Here is a 21,448-nt window from a genome sequence, read left to right on the forward strand (position 1 = left end):
GATGGGGCTCCCATTCTAGCCTACTCCGTCTTATCCAAGCCCTTGCTAAGTTCGCTGGTCATTAGGTGTTAGTCTGATGACTAATTCTGCAAAATCATATGTACACACACACACACACACACACACTCCCCTTCCCTTGGGCAAGGCAAAGAATTGTGGATGGTTCCATGCGAAGCCTTTTCCACCAGCAGGGAGAAATCCCTCTGTCAGAGAATTCGCGTACACTGGGTCTGTCTCACCTGTCGCCTGCCCAGCCTCGTGCTGGTGATACCCTCAGTCTGGCCTCTCTGCACCCAGCCCTTCTCTCAGCCTGATGAGTGGGAGGGCCGGGGGCTTATGGGAAAGCTCTGCTGAGCTGCTCTTTCTCCTCTGGCTGAGGAGAGGGTCAGGGCAGAGCCGTGTAGAATGGTGCCTCCTGTACCTAGGCTACAGGTTCTGTGTTTCCATCCCTGGCCTTTGAGGTTGTCTGAGTCAGCTGACATTCTCCTGCCCCATCCTGGCTCTGCAGCCTGATGGGGGCTGTTCCAACAGTGACAGTCACTGCTAATGAGTGACAGCTGTAGTGAGGGGCGCCTAGGGACAGAGGAGGGGTTGGTGTGGGGAGGGCAGAGAGGTGATGATCCGACACTCTTAAACAGCACCATTCACTTTGCCGAGTAAATAAAGACCCGGGAGGAAGTGGCTTGTCTCACAGCCGACCTCAGTCCCCACCAACACCTGTGAAACCTCTCCCATCTCGGAGGGCTGTTGCCAGGCTCAGGCAGCACCGGGGCCCACCCCAGGATCTTGGGTTGCCCCTGGGGCAGCCATGCCCAATGTTACATGACACACGGTTCCTTTAGCCCCAAGCGTCGGGGCGGGCGGCACAGAACCATTCCTGTTCCCCAGGCACTTGGCTCCTGAAAGCCGCCGGTTCCTGTTTACCCCGCACAGTTGAAAAGGAGACCATGGTCCCAGCTCTGGGATGCTGAGTCCCAGCCAGGTCGATCCAGGGACATCATCACTCATTTCCTCTTACTCTCCAGGCTGTCCCTCATCCCTGCTCTGCTGCAGTTTGTCACCAGAGCTTGCTTGCCCCTTGTCAGCACCTGTGGAACTGAGGTTCTATGTCTCGTCCTGGTTCTCTGGAGCCCAGAGCATTTTGTGTGAGGTCTCCTAGAGGGAAGGATTTTAATACAAGTGGGGAGAGCCACAAAGGAAGAGTTTCAAGTGGAGGAGGGAAAGGGGAAGCTTCCAGAGGGCCTCTCTCTCATGAGGGCCAGTGATGACAAACCAGAACCTGGGCCGATACTCTAGGCTTCTGCCCACAGGCCTCCCTCGGGGCCCTGGCCATTGCTGCCATGGAGAGGGGCTCAGGCCATCACCAGAATCGGTTCTGCGATGAGACCCTTGTGCTCAGGACAGGTTGGAATGTAGCAGGCCATCCACTCTTAGCCCTTTGGGCAGAGCATGGAGAAGGCAGAGGGGCCCTGGGGCGGAACTGTAGGGCTCAGAGCTGCCCTGGTAGAACCACTGGAAGCCTGGCCCGGGGCAGACATGTGCACTCCACGGGGCTGGGCCAGGCTTCATGTCGACCTTACACTGCTGCTGCTGTGGGCACCTACTATGTTTAGGTAGGCTTTGCCCGTGTGTGTCCACGTGTACACACGTGTATTCTCCTGTGGTCGGGGAGTGACAGGTGCATCTGTTTATTTCTATGCATGTGCTCTTATACTGCAGGCATGACTTACAGTGGGAGCCTGCATGGGGTGGTATGGAGGTAGGATCCTGGGCCCTATGGGGACCTGAGGAAGTTGAACTGTCTGGGCTCTGGGCTCTGGAGCCAGGCTCCGGGCTGTCCCTAAGAGCACTTGGGGATCGGTAGTACTTGGGGGCCTTTCCTTAGCCCCTGGTTCTGTCCCTCCTTAGCCCCAAAGCCTACACCCATGTACTCAGCACCCAAAGCTCATTTCCTAAGAAGCCTCAGTAAAGACAGGAGACACAATATTTTTCCTTCTCTACCGTTGTGGTTCTCTCCCTGGCCTCTTTCCACCCACTGGTCATGAGGACCAACAGCATCCATGCTCTTGGCCTCCTTAGGCACAACACGGGCACTGCTCTACCCTCAGCCCATAGCACAGAGCAAAGTGTGTAGGAGAGAGGACACTGGTGTGGATAGGGATGGGCTTGTGGGTTTATTTTGGTGGCGTTTAGCCCTGGCTGTCCATAAGAACCCCTGGGGGACTACTGCCTGGATCCTCCCAGCATCTCTGGGGGAAGGGGTTGGGCTTTGATGCTTTTCAAAGTGCCTTCAGTGTCTCTGCTGTGTGGCCGGGCTAGAGGACCTCTGACTGATGGAACCGCATAATATAGCCCAAAGCAAATCCATGTTGGCTTAGAAATACTTACATGTGCATCTGTGTAGCAAAGGTAGAAAGATGTGCAGTGGAACCCAATGAAGGAGAGTGGCTGTTTCCGGGTGTGGGAAGCAGGATAATAATATAGGGGAGGGGCCAGGGCTTTCACTGTCATCGTCATGTTTCATTTCTTGAGTGGAGTGGTGGGGACCTGGTATTATTTCATACTTTTCGGTCTGGTTGAAACAGTTCATCATGAGAGCTTGAATTTTGTAGTCAGATCTGGGATTTAAGTTTATTTCTGCCGTTTACCGGCTATGTGACCTGGGGCAGGTACTTAGCCTCTCTGTTCAAAAGAGGTTGTTTAGTCCTCTGTGAAATGGGGCTCCCAGGGCTGTGTGAGGATTACCTGTTAAGTTCTAACAGCCCTTCCACCTCCCTGCCTGAGCATGCCCAGGAGACCTGAGACCAGACTGGCTCTCCACTGGGTCGCAGTAGGTTGCTAACTTCCTTCCCCCTGGGCCTCAAACTTGTCCAGCATGCAAGGATGACAAAGCCCCTGAGGCAGGTTCAGAGCAGGAAACCCAATAGGTTTTTGTTAGGTGCAGGAGGTGGGGTGACTAGAGGAAGGGGAAGGCAGTTGAACCCTCACCTCTATCTTTCCAGATCCCTCTGTGGCCTCTCAGCTAAGGGGTGGAGCAGGGGGCCTGGCAGTGGGGCACTCCTCTCAGAGGACTGGAGGAGGCAGTGAGGGAGGGTGGAGCCACGCCCCACACTGGGGATGCGGGGCGGGGAGCCATGGCCTCTGCAGGGAGGGCAGTTGGGAAGAGCCCCTCCTCCCACGACCCCCCTCCCACAGGAACACAGGTCTGGGGGCTGCTCACGGGCATTTAGATCCTGGTGCACCCAGGCAGCCTTTTCCCTCGGGAGGAGGGAGCATGTGAGGCCCCCCCAGTCAGGCAGGGTGTCTGTCTGTCTCCAAGTACAAATGTACACTCTCTCTCACACGTGCAATACGCGCCCATATACACGTATATATTCCAATAGGCCTGGCTGTGGAATGGGGAAAGGAACTCAGACACCATTTTCACTGGACAAGTTTAAAACACAAATGGCTCATTTTTATTTTATCTCAGAAAAAAAGAAAACAACATGCCCTTCAGACAGAAAGGCCGTTGGACAGGGCCTCTGGCTGGGCAGCTCTGAGCTACCCAGGCACCCTGCACGGTGGGCCCATCCCAACCTCCTCCCCAGAGCCCACAGTCTGGCAGCATTCCATGACACCTCCTGTCCTCGAGCCCAGCTTGGTGGCCCCAGAAGATGCCGCTGGGACAGAGAGTGTAAGAAGTGCACGGCAGCTCATGGTAACCAGAGAGGGCTGCCTGGGACTCTCTGGGCTACTGCTGGAGCCAGGCTAGCAGCAGGACTGACATCAGACCCAGCAACCGGGGAAGGAAGATAATTTTAAAAAAAGGTATTCTTCACGCTTAACATTTTCTCTTGGAAAAACAACAACAAAAGAAAAGTGCCACCTCTGGGCACAGCAGCTCCTGAACCCTTGGGAAGCCTGGGGAGGGTGGTCTGTTTGTGTGGTCAGGGGCCTGTTGGAGCCATACTCCCCCACCCCCTTGCCCCAGCCTCAGGGCCAGCCAGCCTGCTCTGCCACAGATCTTCTGCCAAGTCGGGGTGGTGCTTTTAGATGCTTCCAGAGTGGGGTACCAGGCTCTGCCCAGCCAAGATGGTCTGGTGCTGTGGCCCTGACCAGAAGCAGGGCCTCCCACCAAGAAACGTCCACTCCCTCGGACTCCAGGCCCTTCCTGCTGGCCTCATGCTGCTCCAGCCAGCGCTCCCACCTCTCAGTCCAAAGTGGGAACTGGCCATGAAAAGGGTCTCCAGGCCCATTCACTCTTCTCCCAACGTGACTGGTTCCATCCACCAAAGAGAAAGATCTCCCTCCTGTAGGAAGGGGCAAACTCAATGGATCGTCAGGACACGCCCGCTCCATCCTGGGCCAGGGGACCCTCGAGGCCGGGGGACTCCGGGCATGCTCCCTTGAGCTCGTGGCTGAGGAGCTCCACATCAGGGAGCCCCATGTCCCCATGGGCCTCATGGGCACTCCCTCCACTCACCAGCCCCAGGGTGTAGCCATTGGGCCGCCGCTCAGGCTGGGGGGCACTGCCATTGGCCCATACCCCGGGAGGATGGCCGTTGAGGCGGAGGCTGATCTGCTCTCCGTCACCACCATGGGCTGCCAAGGCCCGGGCACTGGGGCCACCTGCCTTGAAGGGCTCCCGCCGCCTAAGGATGTGGCTGCGAATGATCTTGCGGAAGGTCTGGCGGAACTCCCGGATGCGGTAGGCGTAGATGAAGGGGTTGACGACAGAATTGGTGTGGGAGAGGATGATGGTCAGGTACATGAGCTCAGGCGGGGCGTGGCTACACTTGGGGCAGAAGAAGGTGAAGCAGTTGATGATGTGCAGAGGCAGCCAGCAGAGGGCGAAGAGCCCCACGATGATGGCCAGCGACTTGGCCGCGTGGACCTCCTTCTGCAATGTGGACCGAGCCCGCTCGCCCGGCAGAGGCTGGCTCTCCATCTGCTTCAGCTGCCGCCGGGCTGCCAAGAAGATTCGCAGGTACACGCCCAGCATGAGCAGCAGGGGCACCAGGACACAGGCAAAGAAGTTGTAGTACACCATGTAGTTCATGGGTACCACATCCTCGAAAAGACAGGTCACCTGGCCCTCCCCGCAGACGTCTGACTGGTTCTGGCCCGCCTTTGGCTGACCACAGTTGTTCCAGCCCAGCATGGGAGTCAAGCCAATGGCAAACGACAGCACCCAGCAGACCGCAATGATGCCCTTGGCCCTTGTGCCAGTCACCAAGCCATTGTACCTGGGGAAAGGAGACCAGCATCAGAGTCTGAAAAACCAAGGCTAGGTGGGGCCATGAGTCAGAAACCCAGAGGGCCTCCCCAACCCCCACTCACTGGCTAGAAGACCAGAACCAGTCACTTCCTGCCTCCTAGCCTCGGTATGGTCCTCTGTGCAGTGCAGGTCCAAGCCCTGCCTTTTCCCACAGGAGCCAACAGGACAGCAGGCTCCCTGGAGAGGAAACCACTGGGCAGGCATTCAGATGATCACTAAACAGTATTACAAGTAGTCCTGGGACTCAGTAGTTCAGTTTGCGGGAATTTATAAGTGAGAGAACTTATCACTTCCATGTTGGGCTTAGTTGACGCTAGAGTAAGTTTCCCCTTAGAGTGGGAATGGGTCAGGGGTGCAGACTCAGTGGCTGGGGGCAGAACCTGCCACATCAGACTTGGAGATGATTCGTGTCTCTTGTCCTCCACGCTCTTCCTTCCCCCCTTGACTTAAGGTCTCCAGAAGCCCCCAAGGAGCGGTGGAGGTCCTGGGCAAAATACCCTCTCTCCCCTCCAAATTCACTCCCAGCCCTCTGGAGAGACACGACTGATATCAGCATGTCTTAACATTTATACAGTAGTCTTAACGTTCAAGAGCAAACACCTACCTAAGGTACTGAGGTCCAGAGAGGAAAAAGAATGTGCCTGAAAGCACTGAGGACTCTAGAAAGCCAGGCTCAGTCCCAGACTCAGGGCATTGACCTGATCTGCCAGCCAGGAAGTTGACCCCCCAGCCCACAAAAAAGGTGGCATAAATTTTATTAAAAGAATGGCAGTCTGAAGCGCCTGGGTGGCTCAGTCAGTTGGGCGCCTGACTCTTGATTTCAGCTCAGGTCATGATCTCAGGGTCATGAGATTGAGCCCTGCGTCAGCCTCTGCATTGAGCGGGGAGCCTGCTTGAGATTATCTCTCTCCCCCTGCACCCCCAACCCTCCCCCACCCATGCACGCCTGCACTCGCATGCTCTCTCTCTTTAGGAGAGAGGGAGAGAATGGGCAATCAAAACATCATCTCCTTGATTGAAGAAGGTGACCTCAGTGATCCCTGAGAGATGACCATCTGTTTAATGGTTTTGATTCTGGCAACACCAGACTGCCCTCCCCTTTACCTGGTAAACCCCACCCACCCTTCACATATCTTCCCCAAGAAGTTTCCTACCCAGATGCAGCTAATCTCTACTCCATCTGGGCCCCTGAGGCCAAGGGCCCCTTGGGGGAAGGGTTTTTCTGCAGCCATCTCTGCACTGCCGGCATGGACACAGGGGCACACAGTAGGTGCCCTTTACTTAATTCCAGAATGGGAAGCACCCACAGAAGCGATCTCATCTGGGGATGGCAAACATGGGCCTACAGGGAAGAAGTGTGGGAGGCAGGCGGTCAGGACATCATGGGTACAAGAGGCAGCTGACACTGCTCTGCCCCCGGCCACCCATGCAGAACGTGCTTCCAGTGCCGCCAGATCTCAGAGGGGCTGAGGAGCTGATCCTCTGGGTAAGATCGCCCGTGGCTTACATTTTGTCAACAAATTCAAATTGAGGGGGAAGAAAGTCTGGTGGCCTCTGACCTCTTCTCCAATCCAACCGCCTCATTACACAGATGGGAAAACTAAAGCCTGAGGAGAGGAATGGCCTTGCTGTGGACTTTTCAGGAGCCCAGAGCACCCTGGGCCAAGGTAAGTGTGTCAGTTCTGAATGTATGTCAGTTTTGAATCCTAACAGTAACTGGGCAGGGCCCCTCCCAGGAGCCTTCGACCCCATTTAGCAAGGGCCTGGGTGCTTGCAACAGGGCTTGGCGGAAAGAGGGTCATGGACTTGACCATTTCTACCAAGCCACAGAGAGCCTACGCTGCCCTGTTTCCTCTTCTGGAGCCTCGAACACAAAGTCTCAGGCTCCCCACCCCCAACCCCACTTAAACAGCATTTGCTGTGTGTCAGGCACTATTTGTAGTACTCTACAAATTATAATTTATATAATCTCATTGAACAGGAGGCTATTTTAATGTTGGTATTTTTCCTGAGAAAAGCATATCCCTTCCTGAGTCCCAGTGCTGGTGTGTTCCTGGTTCGGCCATGTTCTGTTACTCTGCATCTCTGAGACTTAGTTTCCTCATTTGTAAAATGGGGCTAAGAATCCAGGGCCTGTGAGCACTGTCCCATGAGGGCAAAATGCAAAATCCGTGGGTGGAGATTTCTGAGAGGTGAACTGTGACTGAGGGTGAAGAACTTCTCAGCTGAGCTGTGCACACAAGACACGGGCTGCTTCAGGCAGAGGGAGCTTCCTGTCATCTGAGGCAAGCAAGCAGAAGCAAGCAGCTGTGGGGATGGTGTAGAGGACCCCGGAGACCACCTGCTTTGGGGATTTCCAAATTGTCCTCCAGTAGCCAACCTGCGATTCCCAGGCAATCACAGAGGTAGGCTGCTGAGGAAGGGAGGTGGCTTAATAGTCACTGAATGAGTGAGCTGGTGGGGACGCCAGGGTCCAGCCCAAAGACTTCCAGATCAGTTTGAAAATCCCTGGTCTGTCCAGCTGTCTGCTTTTACAGACAAGGAAACCCAGGAGGGGAAGTCGGGCACTCGATTTTAAAACGAAAGCCCCTTGTGGGGACAGAAACCCATGTTAATAGCGCTCGCCCGCAGCGTGCCAAGAATATCTCCGAGAGGATTCCCAACACTGCCTTCCAGTAAGAGAACTGAAGGCAGGGCAGGGGACAAAAGGGACAGTTTTTCACCATATACCCTGTTGTTTCTTTTTGATGTTTTAGTATGTGCAGGTAATTATTTAAACACACACACACACATCAAACAAATTAATTTTGTTATTCAGAAGAAAAGTCCTTAGGTTGAGAGCCCTAGACCCAGGCCCCTGGGGAGCTGGAACAGCATTAAGGCCCAAATGGAATAACAGCCAAGCCACAGCCTGGCCCAGGGCATCCCCTGGGCTGTGTCTATGACGGATGGTAGTCCCATCTTGGCCTCCTGGGCCCTGGACATAGGCCATCCAGTGTAAGTGGTGCCAAATGCATCCAGCACAACCCCTGCCATTCAGGGGGGCCCAGCGGCACCACAGGGAGCAGGTGCCAGGGCACTGCTCCGCACGTTTGGGGGTACCTGCACCCACGAGTCTTCCAGCTCCCAGGCTGCCCCTTCCCAGGGACTCCCCATTACCCACGTTGGAGGCTTCCTCTGTGATCCCAGAATACCACCCACAGCTCCAGATGGGGCTTCATGTGCACTTTCCCTACACTGACAGAAGGTGGGGGCTTTCCGAAATTGTCCAAAGAGGTCAGTGATCTAAGAAATGAAGAGCCATGGGTGAAACCCAAACTCTTTCCGGGGCAGAGGGAGGCCTGAGCCAGCCTCATACCCTCCCTGCCCTCCTGTTCTTCTGTCCGTCACCTCTCCTTGGCCCAGAGCCCATGTATTCCTTCCTTCCTTGGGGCCTTTGTCTAGGCTTGGCCCACTCCTGTTACACCTGCCCCCACACATACCCATCCTGTAAGACCCGTCCGGCATCACCTCCTCCAGGGAGCCCTCTCTCCCAATCCTGCCCTCCTTAGAAGCCAGGTACTTGGTTTTTGTCTCCATGGGACGATTCACCACGTACACCTCAGGTCTTTGCACCAACTGCTGCTCCAGAGATGGCCTATTTTCCAAGGAGAGTGAGTGTTTGCCAGGGGCTAATGTGAGAGGCAGGACACAAGGGGCACAAAAGAAACAAAGTCTCTCTCCCTAGGCTTTCCGTCCTTTGGGGATACTGAGATCTCCATCTCTGCCTGTGGCCAGGTTGCTTCTCACTGGCTTCTTGACTAAGCCCTGCCATAGCCACCACGGTCCCTGCACTTGGGAAGAAGCACAGAGTTTTCTGAAACTAAATTTTTTTAAGAAAGGAAGAGAGAGGGGCACCTGGGTGCATCAGTTGGTTAAGGGTCTGACTTCAGCTCAGGTCATGATCTTGGGGTCCTGGGACGGAGCCCCACGTCAGGCTCCCTGCTCAGCCAGGAGTCTGCTTCTCCCTCTGTCCCTCCCTTTACCCCCACCCCCCGCCCCACTGTGTGCTCTCTCTCAAATAAATAAATAAATAAAAAGTCTAAAAAAAGAAAGAGAGGGAGAGAAAGGAAAGCAAGGAAAGGAAAGGAAAAAAGGAAGGAAGGAAGAAGGGGAGGGAAGGAAGAGAAAGAAGGAAAGAGAAAGAGAGAGAGAAATGAGGGCTGAGTGACACGGGCCTGGGGCTAGATGTCCAGGGCAGCAGTCAGGGGACGGGCTCCTGAGAGCTGCCAAAGGCACCTGCTGAGCGGAGCAGAGGAGGGGGGTTTCCCACTGGCAGGGGACGGGGGAGAGGCAGGAGCTCCAGGTTCTCATTTGCCTTCACTTTGTTCCCCCTTGCACCTTCATGCACCTCACCCTCCCCGCCCCAGGGCCCTTAAGGAATAAGAAAGCAGAGAGACCCAAGGGAGCTGGAACTTCAGGAAGGGCCCCAGAGCCGCCCCCCAACCCCGAGTCAGCAGACACTGGCCTCTCCATGAGTAACACAAGGGTCATAACATCCGCCCTGGCCCTGATGCCGGGCTGTTAGGATCAAAGGAGAAACTGCGCTAGCATCCTCTGGCAACGGGAGGGGATCAGCCGCAGCAGAATCGTTATCCCTAACAACTCCCCGTCCAAGACATCCAGGCTGACCCTTCCAAAGCTTTATCAAGCGTTGCTCAAACAGCCAGGATCTGGGTGGACCTGGGTCCCACTCTGGGAGATTGTGAGAACTGGGGCTGCAGATGGGGCGGGGCAGGTCCAGGCTCCATTCAGGGACCCAGATCTGAAACTCCAGGCACTCAACCAGGAGCCGATTCCCTATCTGCTCCATCCCACCGGACCTCCCTCCTCCTGGCCCCATCCCTCCCATCCACTCACTGGATCCTTACAACACCTTTGTGAGCTCAGAAGGACAGAGAGGCCTGTCCCCTTCTACAGATGAGGAAATGGGCCCAGAGAGTGACAACTGGCTTTTTATGGTCACACAGCATGTCCCATACCCCTACATCAGGATTCATTCTCTTGACTCTCCGAATACTGAGAGAGAAGCAAAAGAAGCTGAGACCCTTCCATTGAGCCCCGATCTCTCCCTAGAATGCTGTTGCCCTTTAAATTGGGGAAAGAAGTGAAAACGAGGTCTCTCCTTCCCTACTGAGTGTTCCCAACAGGGCTGGCCCAGGCCCAGCTCATGCTCAGCCTGGCCCCTAAAGCAGACACCAAATTCTCTGCTCTCTGGTCTACCTGGGATCCTGTGTTCTGACCTGTCCCTCAGTGAGCCCGGACCCTGGACCCTGCACGACGAGGCCAGTCCTCTATGGGCTGGCCAGAGTCTCTTCTTCAACAAGGGTCATAAGCTCTCCTGAGACTAGAGCACCCTACAGGGCCACACGGGGGACTCAGGCTCCTCCCTTCCTTCAAGTAGCACGGGGAGGGTGCCTGCTTCCCCCTTCCAGCCCACGTAACAGCAGTGGCCAGGTGCAGGTCTGGGAGCCCAGGGCCGCCCTGTCACCCTGTTCCCCAAACACTGAGCTGCAGTGGGTGACAGGCCACAGCTCTTCCCAGGCCCAGGCCCAGGCCCAACTGTGCTGCCAACTCGTTGTATGGCCCTGAGGGCTGGCTCCCTTCTCTGAGCCTCATTTCTCTATCCAGAAGATGAGAAGAAATGACCTCTAAGGGCCCCCTTAGGTTTGACACTCTGGCCTGCTCCATAGGAAGGCACTTGACCTGTCTGGGAGAATTCACCACAGGGCAGGTACCTGGGTCCTTTGAGAACCCCCTCGGCGTCTGCAGCCACTGGGCTGTGGAACCCAGCTCCCAGATGCAGGGTCAAGGAAGTGGGGCTGGAGGAACCCCCACCCCCATCCCAACCCCTACCCTGGAGGAGGGAGGTACTTCCTAGCTTCCCTCAGGGCCAGCTAGGTGGAGGCCACATTAAATGAGCTCTTGGCCTCAGGGAAAGTCTTCATTTACACAATCCGGAGCTGAAGTCACTTCCATGAAAACCCCCTCCGCTAGCTGAGCACAGAGGCTCTCTCCAAGACCATGAGTACTTGCTGACCTGAGGAGCACAAAATTTGCATATTGGTCCAAGTGACTCACTGTGGCATTCAGCCAAGTCACTTCCCCTCTCTGGGTCATTTTCCTAATGTGCAAACTGTGCGACTGGCCCAGAGGAGCTGGAGGCGGCCCGTGGGCAGGCTTCTAGCTCCGAGGGCCTGTGGTTTCCCGTAGTGCCCCGCCCCAGCCCAGCATCACGCTGTGTGAGAAAATGGCCCAGATGCACCGCCCAGGCCCAGGCCACACGCATCTGCCAGCAGCCAAAGCAGCAGCCTCAGCCACACAGCCTGGGGAAGACCGGGGAGGGCCAGGATGCCTCGGGCTCACAGGGGTCCCCTGGATTGGTGCGCTCCCCGGCCATATGCCAAGCCCCGGGCAGCCTCAGCCTGGGCCCCGTGGAGCTGTCCTCAGTTCCACACGCAGACATCAAAGACCAAAACGTGAGCCCAGGTTCACCCTGACCCTGGCTGGGCACAGAGCAGGCCTTGGCACAGATGTGAACCCAGCATGAGGCATGCTGAGGAAGGGAAGAGGGGATCTCCAACCCACTGGCCCTGGCCCCCAGCTCACCGGAGTGGGATGCGGATGGCGATGTAGCGGTCAATGGCGATGGCCAGGAGGCTGAAGATGGAGCTCTGCGTGAGGACCAGGACAAAGCAGGCGAAGAAGAGGCAGCTGTGGCAGGCAGCGCAGAACCCTGTGCTGATGGTGATGGCGAAGGGGATGGCGAGGACTCCCACAGCAATGTCGGCGGCCGCCAGGGACACCACAAAGTAGTTGGTGACGTTCTGCAGGTTGCTGTTCAGCCACACGGCCCAGCACACCAGCACGTTGCCCAGGATGGCCAGCACGGCGATGGCCAGCTCCACCGTGATGTACACCCAGAAGCCCATGGTGGGCATGGCCGCAGACGGGCAGGGTCAGCAAGGACGCGGGCCAGGCCAGCTCACGGTCCATAGCTGCAGTGCAGCTGGCCCTGCCCAGGCCCCTGAGCCCCTTCTTCACAGGAGCCAAGAGCGTCCCTGCCTGGGAGGGGAAAACCCCCAAGGGTTTTTTCACAGCCAACTCCGAGTCTCCAGAAACCAGGCCCTTTTCAGGGGCTCTGGCAGCATCCTGGCTCAGCTCGGCTTCGCGGTCCCCAAGGCACCTGCCGAGGGAGAAGGCTTGTGAGAAGCTGGACCCCAGGCAGAGAGGGCAACACTGAAGATTCCAGGGGCAGCCATCAGTGCCACTCACCAAAGCCCTCCCCACAGGCCAGGCATCAGCCCAAAAACAACGCACTGTGCCTGGACACTGGGCTGGGGATCAGGCTTGGCCCTTGTGTTTTCTCAGCAAGACAGGAATCTGTCTTAACACAAGTTAAGTCACTTGTGTTGCCCCCCCGCCCCATGCTCAGCTTCCCAAGACTTTTGGGACAGCCCTGCCGGTCTCCTGGGTCCCTGAGTTCACTGCCACCCCCAGGACCCTTCCAGAAAGCACCCCTCACTCCTCAGCTATCCCAGGCCCACCCACCTTCTCTCTCGGCCAGCCTCAGTCCTCTCTGTCCCCTAAGAGCTCTCCCTGGGAAACACCAGTACCTACCTAGGCTGCTGGGTTAAGGAGAGGCCCAGAGATACCTAGAGCTCTGATCCGGAAGGACCTGGGTGGCCCGCCTATGTCCCACTGCCAGCAGGTGAGCCCCCATGCCCTCGCTGGTGATGCCATACAGTGTGGAGGAGCAAGCACAAAGGCAGCCCGCCCCTCAGCAGCCCCTGCTGGCTGCCTGCACGAATGGGCGGGGAGCGCCCTCCTCTTCTTCCTCCCCTCCCTCCTCCCACGACAGCTCCCCAACCTGCTCCTCTGCCTGGCTAATGCCAGGGTAGACTTAGTGTCTTGCTGGGCAGAAAGCAGGGGGCTCAGCCAGGACTTGCCGGAGAACTGCAGGCAAGGATAGTTTTTTTCTTTTCTAGGCCTCAGTTTCTTCATTGATATCATGAGGAGACTGGACCCCAGAGAGCCTCTGGGGACCACGGCGGCACTCACTCAAGATTCCATGAGAAGGAAATAAGTAGACCTAAAAGAGCTCCCCCAGAGTCAAATGTCAGAGAGGTGTAAGGAATTAAACCCCGCAGAAGCACAGGCAGAATTCGAGGTCTTGGGCTCCCCTGGCCCAAACCCCCAGGGTTCCTTTGAGCTTGTGAAATGGTCTCCATCTCCCCCTATCAGCTCAGGGGCCTCTCCCCACAGCCTTTGCCCTCACCTGTCACACTCACAGGTGCTGCCTCGTGGCGTCCCCTCATGCCAAATCCACCCCCTCCTCCAGTCCCGGGCCCTCCCGGGGCCCCAGGTGCGCACGGACAGCAGCTCCTGCATGCATGGGGACAAGAGGCTGGAAGCTGCCTTTCCGCCGCCCACATGTGGACTCGGGAAAGTGTGTCCTCCTTCACTCCTCCAGGACACAAGGGATAGAGCAGGCCTGGAAACCTTGAGAGAAGGTGACTCATGGTCCCTTGCCATGCTCCCAGGGCCAGGCTCCCCTCGCCCCATCCAGGAGGTGACAGGGGGCTGCAACAGAGAAACACAAGTCTCCTAACTCCAGTGTGCCTCAGGCGGCCTGGACTGCACCCGAGGGCTGTTCCCTGCGCCCACCGGGAGGCTCAAACAGAGCACCGACCCCAGGAAACAGGACAGAGAAGAGGAGGCGAAGTCCCTGAAGAGTGGAGGGTTCCCGCAGCCTGCAGCAGACCCGGTGGGCTTCCCCCAGGCCCGGCGGGGCCCACTACCAAGGGAGCGGGAGCCTGAATGAATCCCAAGTGCCCGCTCTACGCAGGGTATTTGCCAGCCAGTTGCCCACGAAGCATGTCAGTGGCAGAGGACGATGAGACCAAGTCTCCTGGTACTATCCCTGGTCCCAGAGTGTCCCTGGCCTAGAGCCCAAAGCAGCACTCACCAGGGAGCCCCCAAATACAGAAGCTGGGTGTCCAGGGTCCAATTTTTATTCGGCAAGGGAAGTGACAGACCCAAGACTGCCTGCCACCCAGGGGCCTCCCAGACCCAGCAGCAGAGGCAGCAGGCCACAGTCCAGTGGGGTCTGGCCAGGCCAAATTAGCCTCAGGGACACTGCCCCCTGCCGCCAGTAAGCTGTCTGCCCTCTACCCTCTTCACCGTCACCCACCACCCTCCTCACCCGGACTTTGGCCTCTCCATGGGACTTGGCATCAAGAGGCGCCACAGCATCTGCCAATCAGACCAGCCCAGGCTAGTAGCCTGACTTGGTCCCAGACCACTGTCCAGATTCCGAGGGTCCTTCCTGGGAGAGGATGAGGCAGGAGCCCTGGCAGTCCACTTGACCCCAATACATATTACATTTCTGCGGCACTGAGGCCGGGCTGCCCTACCCCACTGCCCAGAGCACTGCTGGTAGGGTCACACTACCAGCACCTGTCCTGGAGGCCAGGCTGACTCCACGAGCCAGGATGCCTGGACTGGCAAGGCCTTCGAGGGGCCTAACCCAGCCCTGTGTTTGGTGAAGCTCTCCTGGCAGCCCCGAGTACCTGCCTGCATACCCCCAGTCCTCAGGGCCTCCCTACCACCTTCTGCGCTATGGGCTCCCATGGTCACCAGCACCTAGTAGCAACATTCTTCCTGACGACACTGAAGTCACCATACCTGCGGTGTCCTCCCACTCTCACTGGATGCAGCGGGTCCTCCTGGTCAGCTCCTCCCGCCCATATCAGTCCTGCAAGGACCTAATACCCCTGACAGCTGGGTCCTGAAAGGCTGCCTCTTTGTACATCTGGCTCCCCGTCTGCCCTTCCTACAGCATTCCTGCGGGCTCTTCCTGCTGCTGCCGGCACATCCTGGGGTAGGACTGGCCTGGCCCCACAGGCAGCCTCGGCATCTGTCAAACCAGAGTGCCAGCCCCAAGCCGAGAACATCCGTGCAACCCAAGGCACCAGGGGACAAACGGCAGGAAGAGGGCTGAACAGCCTCCTACTGGAGCTCTTCTGCGGGAAGGTTGGAAGCTTCCCAGCCATGGATGGGCAAATCAGCCCAGGGGGTGGGGGCACCCTGACTTGCGGCCTTTGTCAGACTTTCGTGGTGTAAATTCTCCCAGTGGAGCCAATGTCAAGCTACTAATGTGTCATTGACAAGAAATGTGAAGTAGCACACACAGCTCAAGAGAGCCTGTGTCACTCGGCTCCCGCCACCACTGAACCACCGAGCCCTGCACTCTCCCTGGATGCTAGGACTCTACTCCAGACCCTCTTAGCGTGGGCAGCCTGCTTGGGAGCTCACAATATGAGAGCACGGTGACAAGAGGGTCATCTGTTCTCACTGGCCCCATGAGCTCCGTTTTACAGATGAGGAAGCGAAGTCCCAAATTGGTTAACGACCTCTCCCAGCCTTTCCAAGAGCATGAAAGGGGGGAATAGAGCTGAGGGAAATGCTCATGGCAAACACAGCCGCAGGAAGATTTCCTGGGGCCTCCTGGCCCCTCTCTGCTTCCCTCCCTTCAGGGGCCTCCTAGAGCGACAGGAAGGTCTGAGGCCCAAGGGGAGAGGGACAGGGGTGGAGCCAGGATCTGGCAATTTCCTATCCCTCTCTGTCGGCTCTACCTAATTAATTCTTGAGTCATCTGTTGCTAGACAGGAAAGGAAATTAAATGTTAATAATGTAATATTTCCCCCTGATTATCCCTTACTGGGGACAGGGCACAGGGCAGAAGCTGTCCCATCAAAACTAGAGACACGTGCACGATAAGCCTTGAGAGGACAACTCTGCAGGATTCCCCCCGGTTAGATAAGAACTGTTAATTCTTCCAGCCTTCCTCCTCACCTCCACCGACCTGGCCACTTTAATTAAAACTCCATTTAATCAAAACCCACACATACTTCCTGGCCCACTTCTGGCTCCTTGTAAGTCACACTAGCAAGGCTTTCTGTACACATGCACAGATGGCGTCTGTGTCCCAGAGTCTGCTGGATGGAGATGCCTGCTAGCTTCCAGGCAGGACCCCACACCTTTGTCCCTGGGTGCGGCACAGTGCAACAGACCAGGCCCAGTGTCAGGACTTGGACCCGGCACAACCATGCTCCGCGCAGTCCTGGGCTCCGGAATCCTGGCCTGGGACTCTTCCATCACTTTCTCACAGCAAACGTTATACCAGTGCCTACTCTGGGCCAAGCAGCATCCCAGCTGCTGGATCACAGGGAGCTCTGTGCCTCGTGCTGCTGAGCCTGGCCCCAGAAGGGTCCTGAGCCTCTAGAAGGGGGCCTTGAAGGAGGAACCGTCCCAGGAGAATGCTGAGAGCCAGCTGCTCCCCAAGTGTGCGGTCACTCCCCGTCTCCAGGGCCTCAGGTCCCACTTATGATGAGCCTGCCAACCGCAATTGTGAAGCACAGGAGAAAAACTCAAGCTAAGATAAGCAACAGCACCCAAACTATGGAGATTCATTCATTCGGGAAGACATGAAGGTAATAATCTCATAATGCTTTTCAAAGACATTTAGGATCTTTAAAGAGACGAGAAAAGGAATAGCATCCACAAGCAAGAACGAGAACGTACGACTCGACAGGCAGAGATGAAACAAGAACAGATGAACATGAACAAGAAATAATAAAAAATCCCTGCAATGAAAAATAAAGGGCCCGAGGCAGAACACAATCCGCGTGATGCACTTCAGGCGTACACACAGTTGCAGACAACCGGGGATCTGAGGGGTGATGATCAGCACTGAGGAATGAGCACAGCAACTTCACAAAGACACAAAGCCCAGGAAGAGATCCAGCTGATCCAGCTGAGAGACCCTGAAGGTAGACGAGAAGTAGCAACACCTGTCTCAAGGGAGCTCCGCCAGCGTGGAGAGGGCAACAAGCAAAGAGGAAACAGCCGGACAGGCAGCTCGCTCCGCCGTTCAACCCCAAGCCCACAGCTGGCTCTGCCATGACTGGTCTTCGGAGTGGCCCGGGACGTGGGCACAAGCCTCCCAGAACCCCAGGGGCCCTGGGGCCTACTAAGGCCCTCTCCAAATGCATCAACTGGAGTGGGGCCAGTGTCTTCCAGGGCTGCCTGGAGGTGAGCAACCACGGAGCACTGGAGCCCCTTCTTTCCCTCCTTCCCTCCCTGCAGGACAACCTCAGGACCATGGCACAGGCTGGGCCCAAAGCACCGAGCTGGCATCCAGTGGTCCCCCTCCCCCACTGCCCCTCCGGAGGCTGCTGCTCTCAGCCCCAGGGGCAGGATGTGGGCAGGAACTGGTGGAGTGGAGAGCTAGCTCCCTGTACTGAATCTGGCCCTTAGAGTAGCCTCCGCATCCTCAGCTCCTGGGGCCCCAAGCCCAGCCCCAGCTCCTTTCTCCTCAAGGGGGGCCCAGAGTCCCCCTCCAGTCCCCACACATCCAGGCCAGATACCGGGAGTCTGCAGCCTCCCAGCCTGAGGTGTCCATTCACCCCCTCACTGGCCACCTCTCTTACAGCCTCCCTCCAAGAAGTCACCCCACACACAAGGTGCTGGGTGCCCATTCTGCGGCCACAGGAGCTCAGGTGTGTTCCCACTCCTGCTCCATCCCACCCTCCCTGAGATCCCAAGCAAGAGTCTTCCCCTTTGTACCGAGGGTCCTGTGAGACGGCACCCACACCTCCCTCAAATGAGCCCTCTGATGGTGGGATGACAGGGACTATGATGCCTGAAGGGGACATGGGGGGGCCTAGATGGCCCCAGTGGGCCTGGGTGGGGCCCTGGCAGAAGTATGGTCTGTTGGAGGGCAGGAGCTCCTTAGAGGGAGGACCCACCGAAGATAGGAGGGAGGCAGGCCCACTTCTGGGGTCCCTGGCATGAAGGTGTGCAGACACAGCCCTGGGGGCTGAAGGGAGAGGGTGAGAGCGTCAGCCAGCAAAAGCAGCACAGCCTGTGGGTCCACCAGACGCCACGCAGCTCTGCCACTGTTCCTTGTTAACTCAGTGGGCCCCTGTACCTGGTTCCTGGTTTGCAAAGGCCATTAAGGGCCAGAGGTGAACACCTCTGTGGTGGGTGGGCAGACAGAGACCACCAGACCACACACCACAAGAGGCATCAGAGTGATGCTGCCTGCTTCTCCTAGGCGCATGAAGGCCCTGTCCAGAAGGTGAGCGCTGGGGGCCTCCTCTCTGCACCCCAGTTACAGGCTCCTGCCCATTTCTCACTTCCCTTCCCCCATCTGGGCCCGGGCACAGACCTCCAGGGTACGACCCGCAGGCACCGCACCCCAACCATTGCCTCCAGCCTCCAGACCATGTACCCCTCCCTTCCGTGACTGCTAATGCTTCTTGGGCCCAGACCCTTACCCTGGGGGTTAGGACTTGTTCCTTTTGCCGGCTCAGCACCTGACTCCGGGTGTCTGTCTCCTCCACAGCCCCCGAGGCACACCCCCAAAACCCCTTCTCAGTATACTTCATGCCATGGCCATCCCTCTGGTCATCCTCCCCTTAGCTGCCTTGGTCACATCCTTTGGCACCTGGTCTGAGCTGTGGCAGACAAGACAACCACCATGGGATAGCTGGGATGGCCGTTCCCGCTCATCTGGGTAGGGTAGCTCAGGAATGAAGCAGGTTAAACGTTGCAGGCTGTGAAGCCCTGAAGCCAACTCCAGTCCACATGTCCCTCTGCCAACAGAGATCCCCTGTGGTGTCCCCCCCCCCATGCCACAAGGCCAACAGCCTCCCTCTGGGGTTCCCCAGCTCAAGCACAGACCCCAACCTGTCCTCTGGTCTGACCTCCTTTCTCTCATTTACTCTCCATCACAACCCTGTACAGAGAGCACTGGTTGTTCCATCATGCTCGTTTTTACGAGCAAGGCAGCGAGTGCTCCAAGGAGGTGAGACCAGAACCCAGGTTTGGGCATCGAAATCTGCCGTCCATTGGGTTGCCCTTGAAGCCAGCCCTTGCTCTCTTGGGCTGTGGGTTCCTAGGGGCAGGACCACGGTGTGGTTGGGGGCCTGCACCTCACAGACCAACCTGAGGGAGGGCAACAAGCAAGTCCCCAAAGGTTGGCCAGGACTGACCTGGCCCAAAGCCCCTCTCACCTGCCATCCATATCTGGGCGGCCCTCAGCTTCTCTGAGGTTCTGAACAGGGAAGCAGGCTGAGCCCAGAACCTGATCTACACGAACAGGATTAGGATAGAGGGGCAGTGACCGGAGTGACACTAGAACCTGGGAAAGCCAGGAAGACTCTAAATGGGCAAGGACAGAGCAAGGACGTGTTGACACCACCACCTGTGGGCAAGCCTCAGTGCGGAGCTCTGGTCATGGACCTGCTGAGACCCGAGATGGGGAGCTGGCCCCCAGAGCCTTCCAGCCCAGCCAGTGCCTCCAGGACCAGCCACGGCAGGACTAAATAGGGAGCCTCTGACCCCACAACATCTTCCCTGGGCCACTGTGCTCCAAAAAGCTCCCATCTCGGTCCCCACAGTGGGGACAAGCAGGGCAACCACAGTGGGGCATGGAGGTAACACAGAGAGTGTCCTGGAGGGTGCAGAGGCTGGCTGGACAGCAGAGGCCAAAGGGAGGGCAGCCTGAGTTCTGAGCCAGAGGTGAGCACAGGCCCTGTGGGTGGACACGGGCCTGGGAGCTCCCCTGCCATGGTGAGGGAGAGCTGGACAAAGGGGCAGCCTAACCGAACCCCAGGAGCCAACCACAACTCCAGTCCTACAGAATGGGTAATGGGGGATGGGGAGACATGCTCTTCAGCTTCTTCTTCTCTTTCCCTCCGCCTCTGCCTTGGTCTCCACCATCCTCCCATTTTACAGTCTGGAAACTTAAATTCTAAAGCGGCATGGCGGTCCCCGGGAACGCAGAGATCTCTGCTCCGCTGGCCGGCGGCCCCCTCCTTGATCCTTTAGGCCGTCCTGCGCCAAATCCCTCGAGGGCCGCCACCATTCCCGCCATTCCTATACCTCAGCTCCGGGCAGCCCGGCAGACGGCCAGGTCCACTCTGAGGCGCGCAGCCACCCTGCCCGGCCTCCGGACTCCCTTGGGTCCCCTAAGTCCGGGTGTCGCCACCACTGTCCCCGGAACGCTCCCGCCTCGGCCCAGCGTTCCAGACTCTCTTCGCCGCACCCGGGCGCTCGGGATGCCGAGCAGCTGCCCTCGCCGTTCCTCCCCGGGAATGAGGTCCCCGCCCCGGGCTGCTCCACCTGCAGAAGCCCTCTCTCGCCCCCCGGGGTCCGACCCGCCTTCTCGCCGGCCGCACCTCTGCGCCCCCAGCCCACCCCCGCCGGGCGCGTCCGGAAGGTTCGCCGAGTGCCCTGGGGCCGGCCCGTGGCGCCTAGACGGACCGACGGACGTCCCCGCACGTCACCCGCGGGTCCAGACTCCTGCCCCCCAACCCACGCCGCTGGGGCCGTCGGGCTCTAGCGTCCCCACCCCTCCACGCCGACCCGTGCGCACCTTCCGGTCCAGTCTAGGGCGGCCCGGAGGGTCCGCACACCGCCCCCCGACCGGGCTTAGGACGTGCGTCCGCGCCTGAGCCGCCCCTGCACCCGCCATTGCGGTCCCCGCCTCGGGGCAGAGCTCGGACCCCAGCCCTGTGAACTCGCTCTCGGGGTGGCGGGAAGAGAGGGTCGGGGCGGCGGGGTGCCCTGAAGGGGGGGTCCCGCGCCACCCGTCCCACCCAGCCCCTCAGCCTCCGACGGCCCCATGCCGTCCGGCCGCCCGCCAAGGACCCTCGGGACCCCGGACCGGAGACCCCAGCTGACCTGCAGCTCGCGCGCCGGCTCCCGCTGTCTCCGCGGCGGCTCGGGCTCAGGCTCCAGCCGCGTCGCTCATGGGCGCCCCCTGCAGGCGGCTTCGAGACTTGCACTGTCCCCGCCCCGCCCCGCCGCGCTGGGAAACCGAGGTCCTGAGTTCCCCCGGGGATTGGAGGAGCTGGCTTGAGAACCTGGGGGATGCCCGCAGTAGGACGAGGCCACGACGGGCTGGACCGCGCCACATCCCTGCCCGCGTCCCCCAGCGTGTTCTTCCTGGCTCGCGTCCGTCTGGCCACCTCCGGCGCCACACCCCCCTCGCCTTCGATGAGTGTCCTGGCCAGTTCTCCTCCCCGCCCACTGAAGGGGCCCGGCCCTTGGCCCGCACTCCCTTTCCTCCAAGAAGAC

The 21,448-nt window shown here is 58.3% G+C and overlaps 1 protein-coding gene across 1 annotated transcript; it reads right to left on the reverse strand.

Moving 5' to 3' along the window:
• Window positions 1-3,424: 3,424 nt before the first annotated feature.
• Window positions 3,425-21,092, reverse strand: ADORA2A (adenosine A2a receptor). Its single transcript, XM_080821512.1, has 3 exons — window positions 21,053-21,092; window positions 11,909-12,485; window positions 3,425-5,228 (listed from the first exon to the last, which is right to left on the reverse strand). The coding sequence occupies exons 2-3, from the start codon at window positions 12,238-12,240 to the stop codon at window positions 4,322-4,324; spliced, it is 1,239 nt and encodes a 412-aa protein (XP_080677638.1). The 5' UTR covers window positions 12,241-12,485; window positions 21,053-21,092; the 3' UTR covers window positions 3,425-4,321.
• Between the last annotated feature and the right edge of the window lie 356 nt (window positions 21,093-21,448).

This window comes from Martes martes (genome assembly GCF_963455335.1).
Source record: "Martes martes genome assembly, chromosome: 13".
NCBI lineage: Eukaryota > Metazoa > Chordata > Mammalia > Carnivora > Mustelidae > Martes > Martes martes.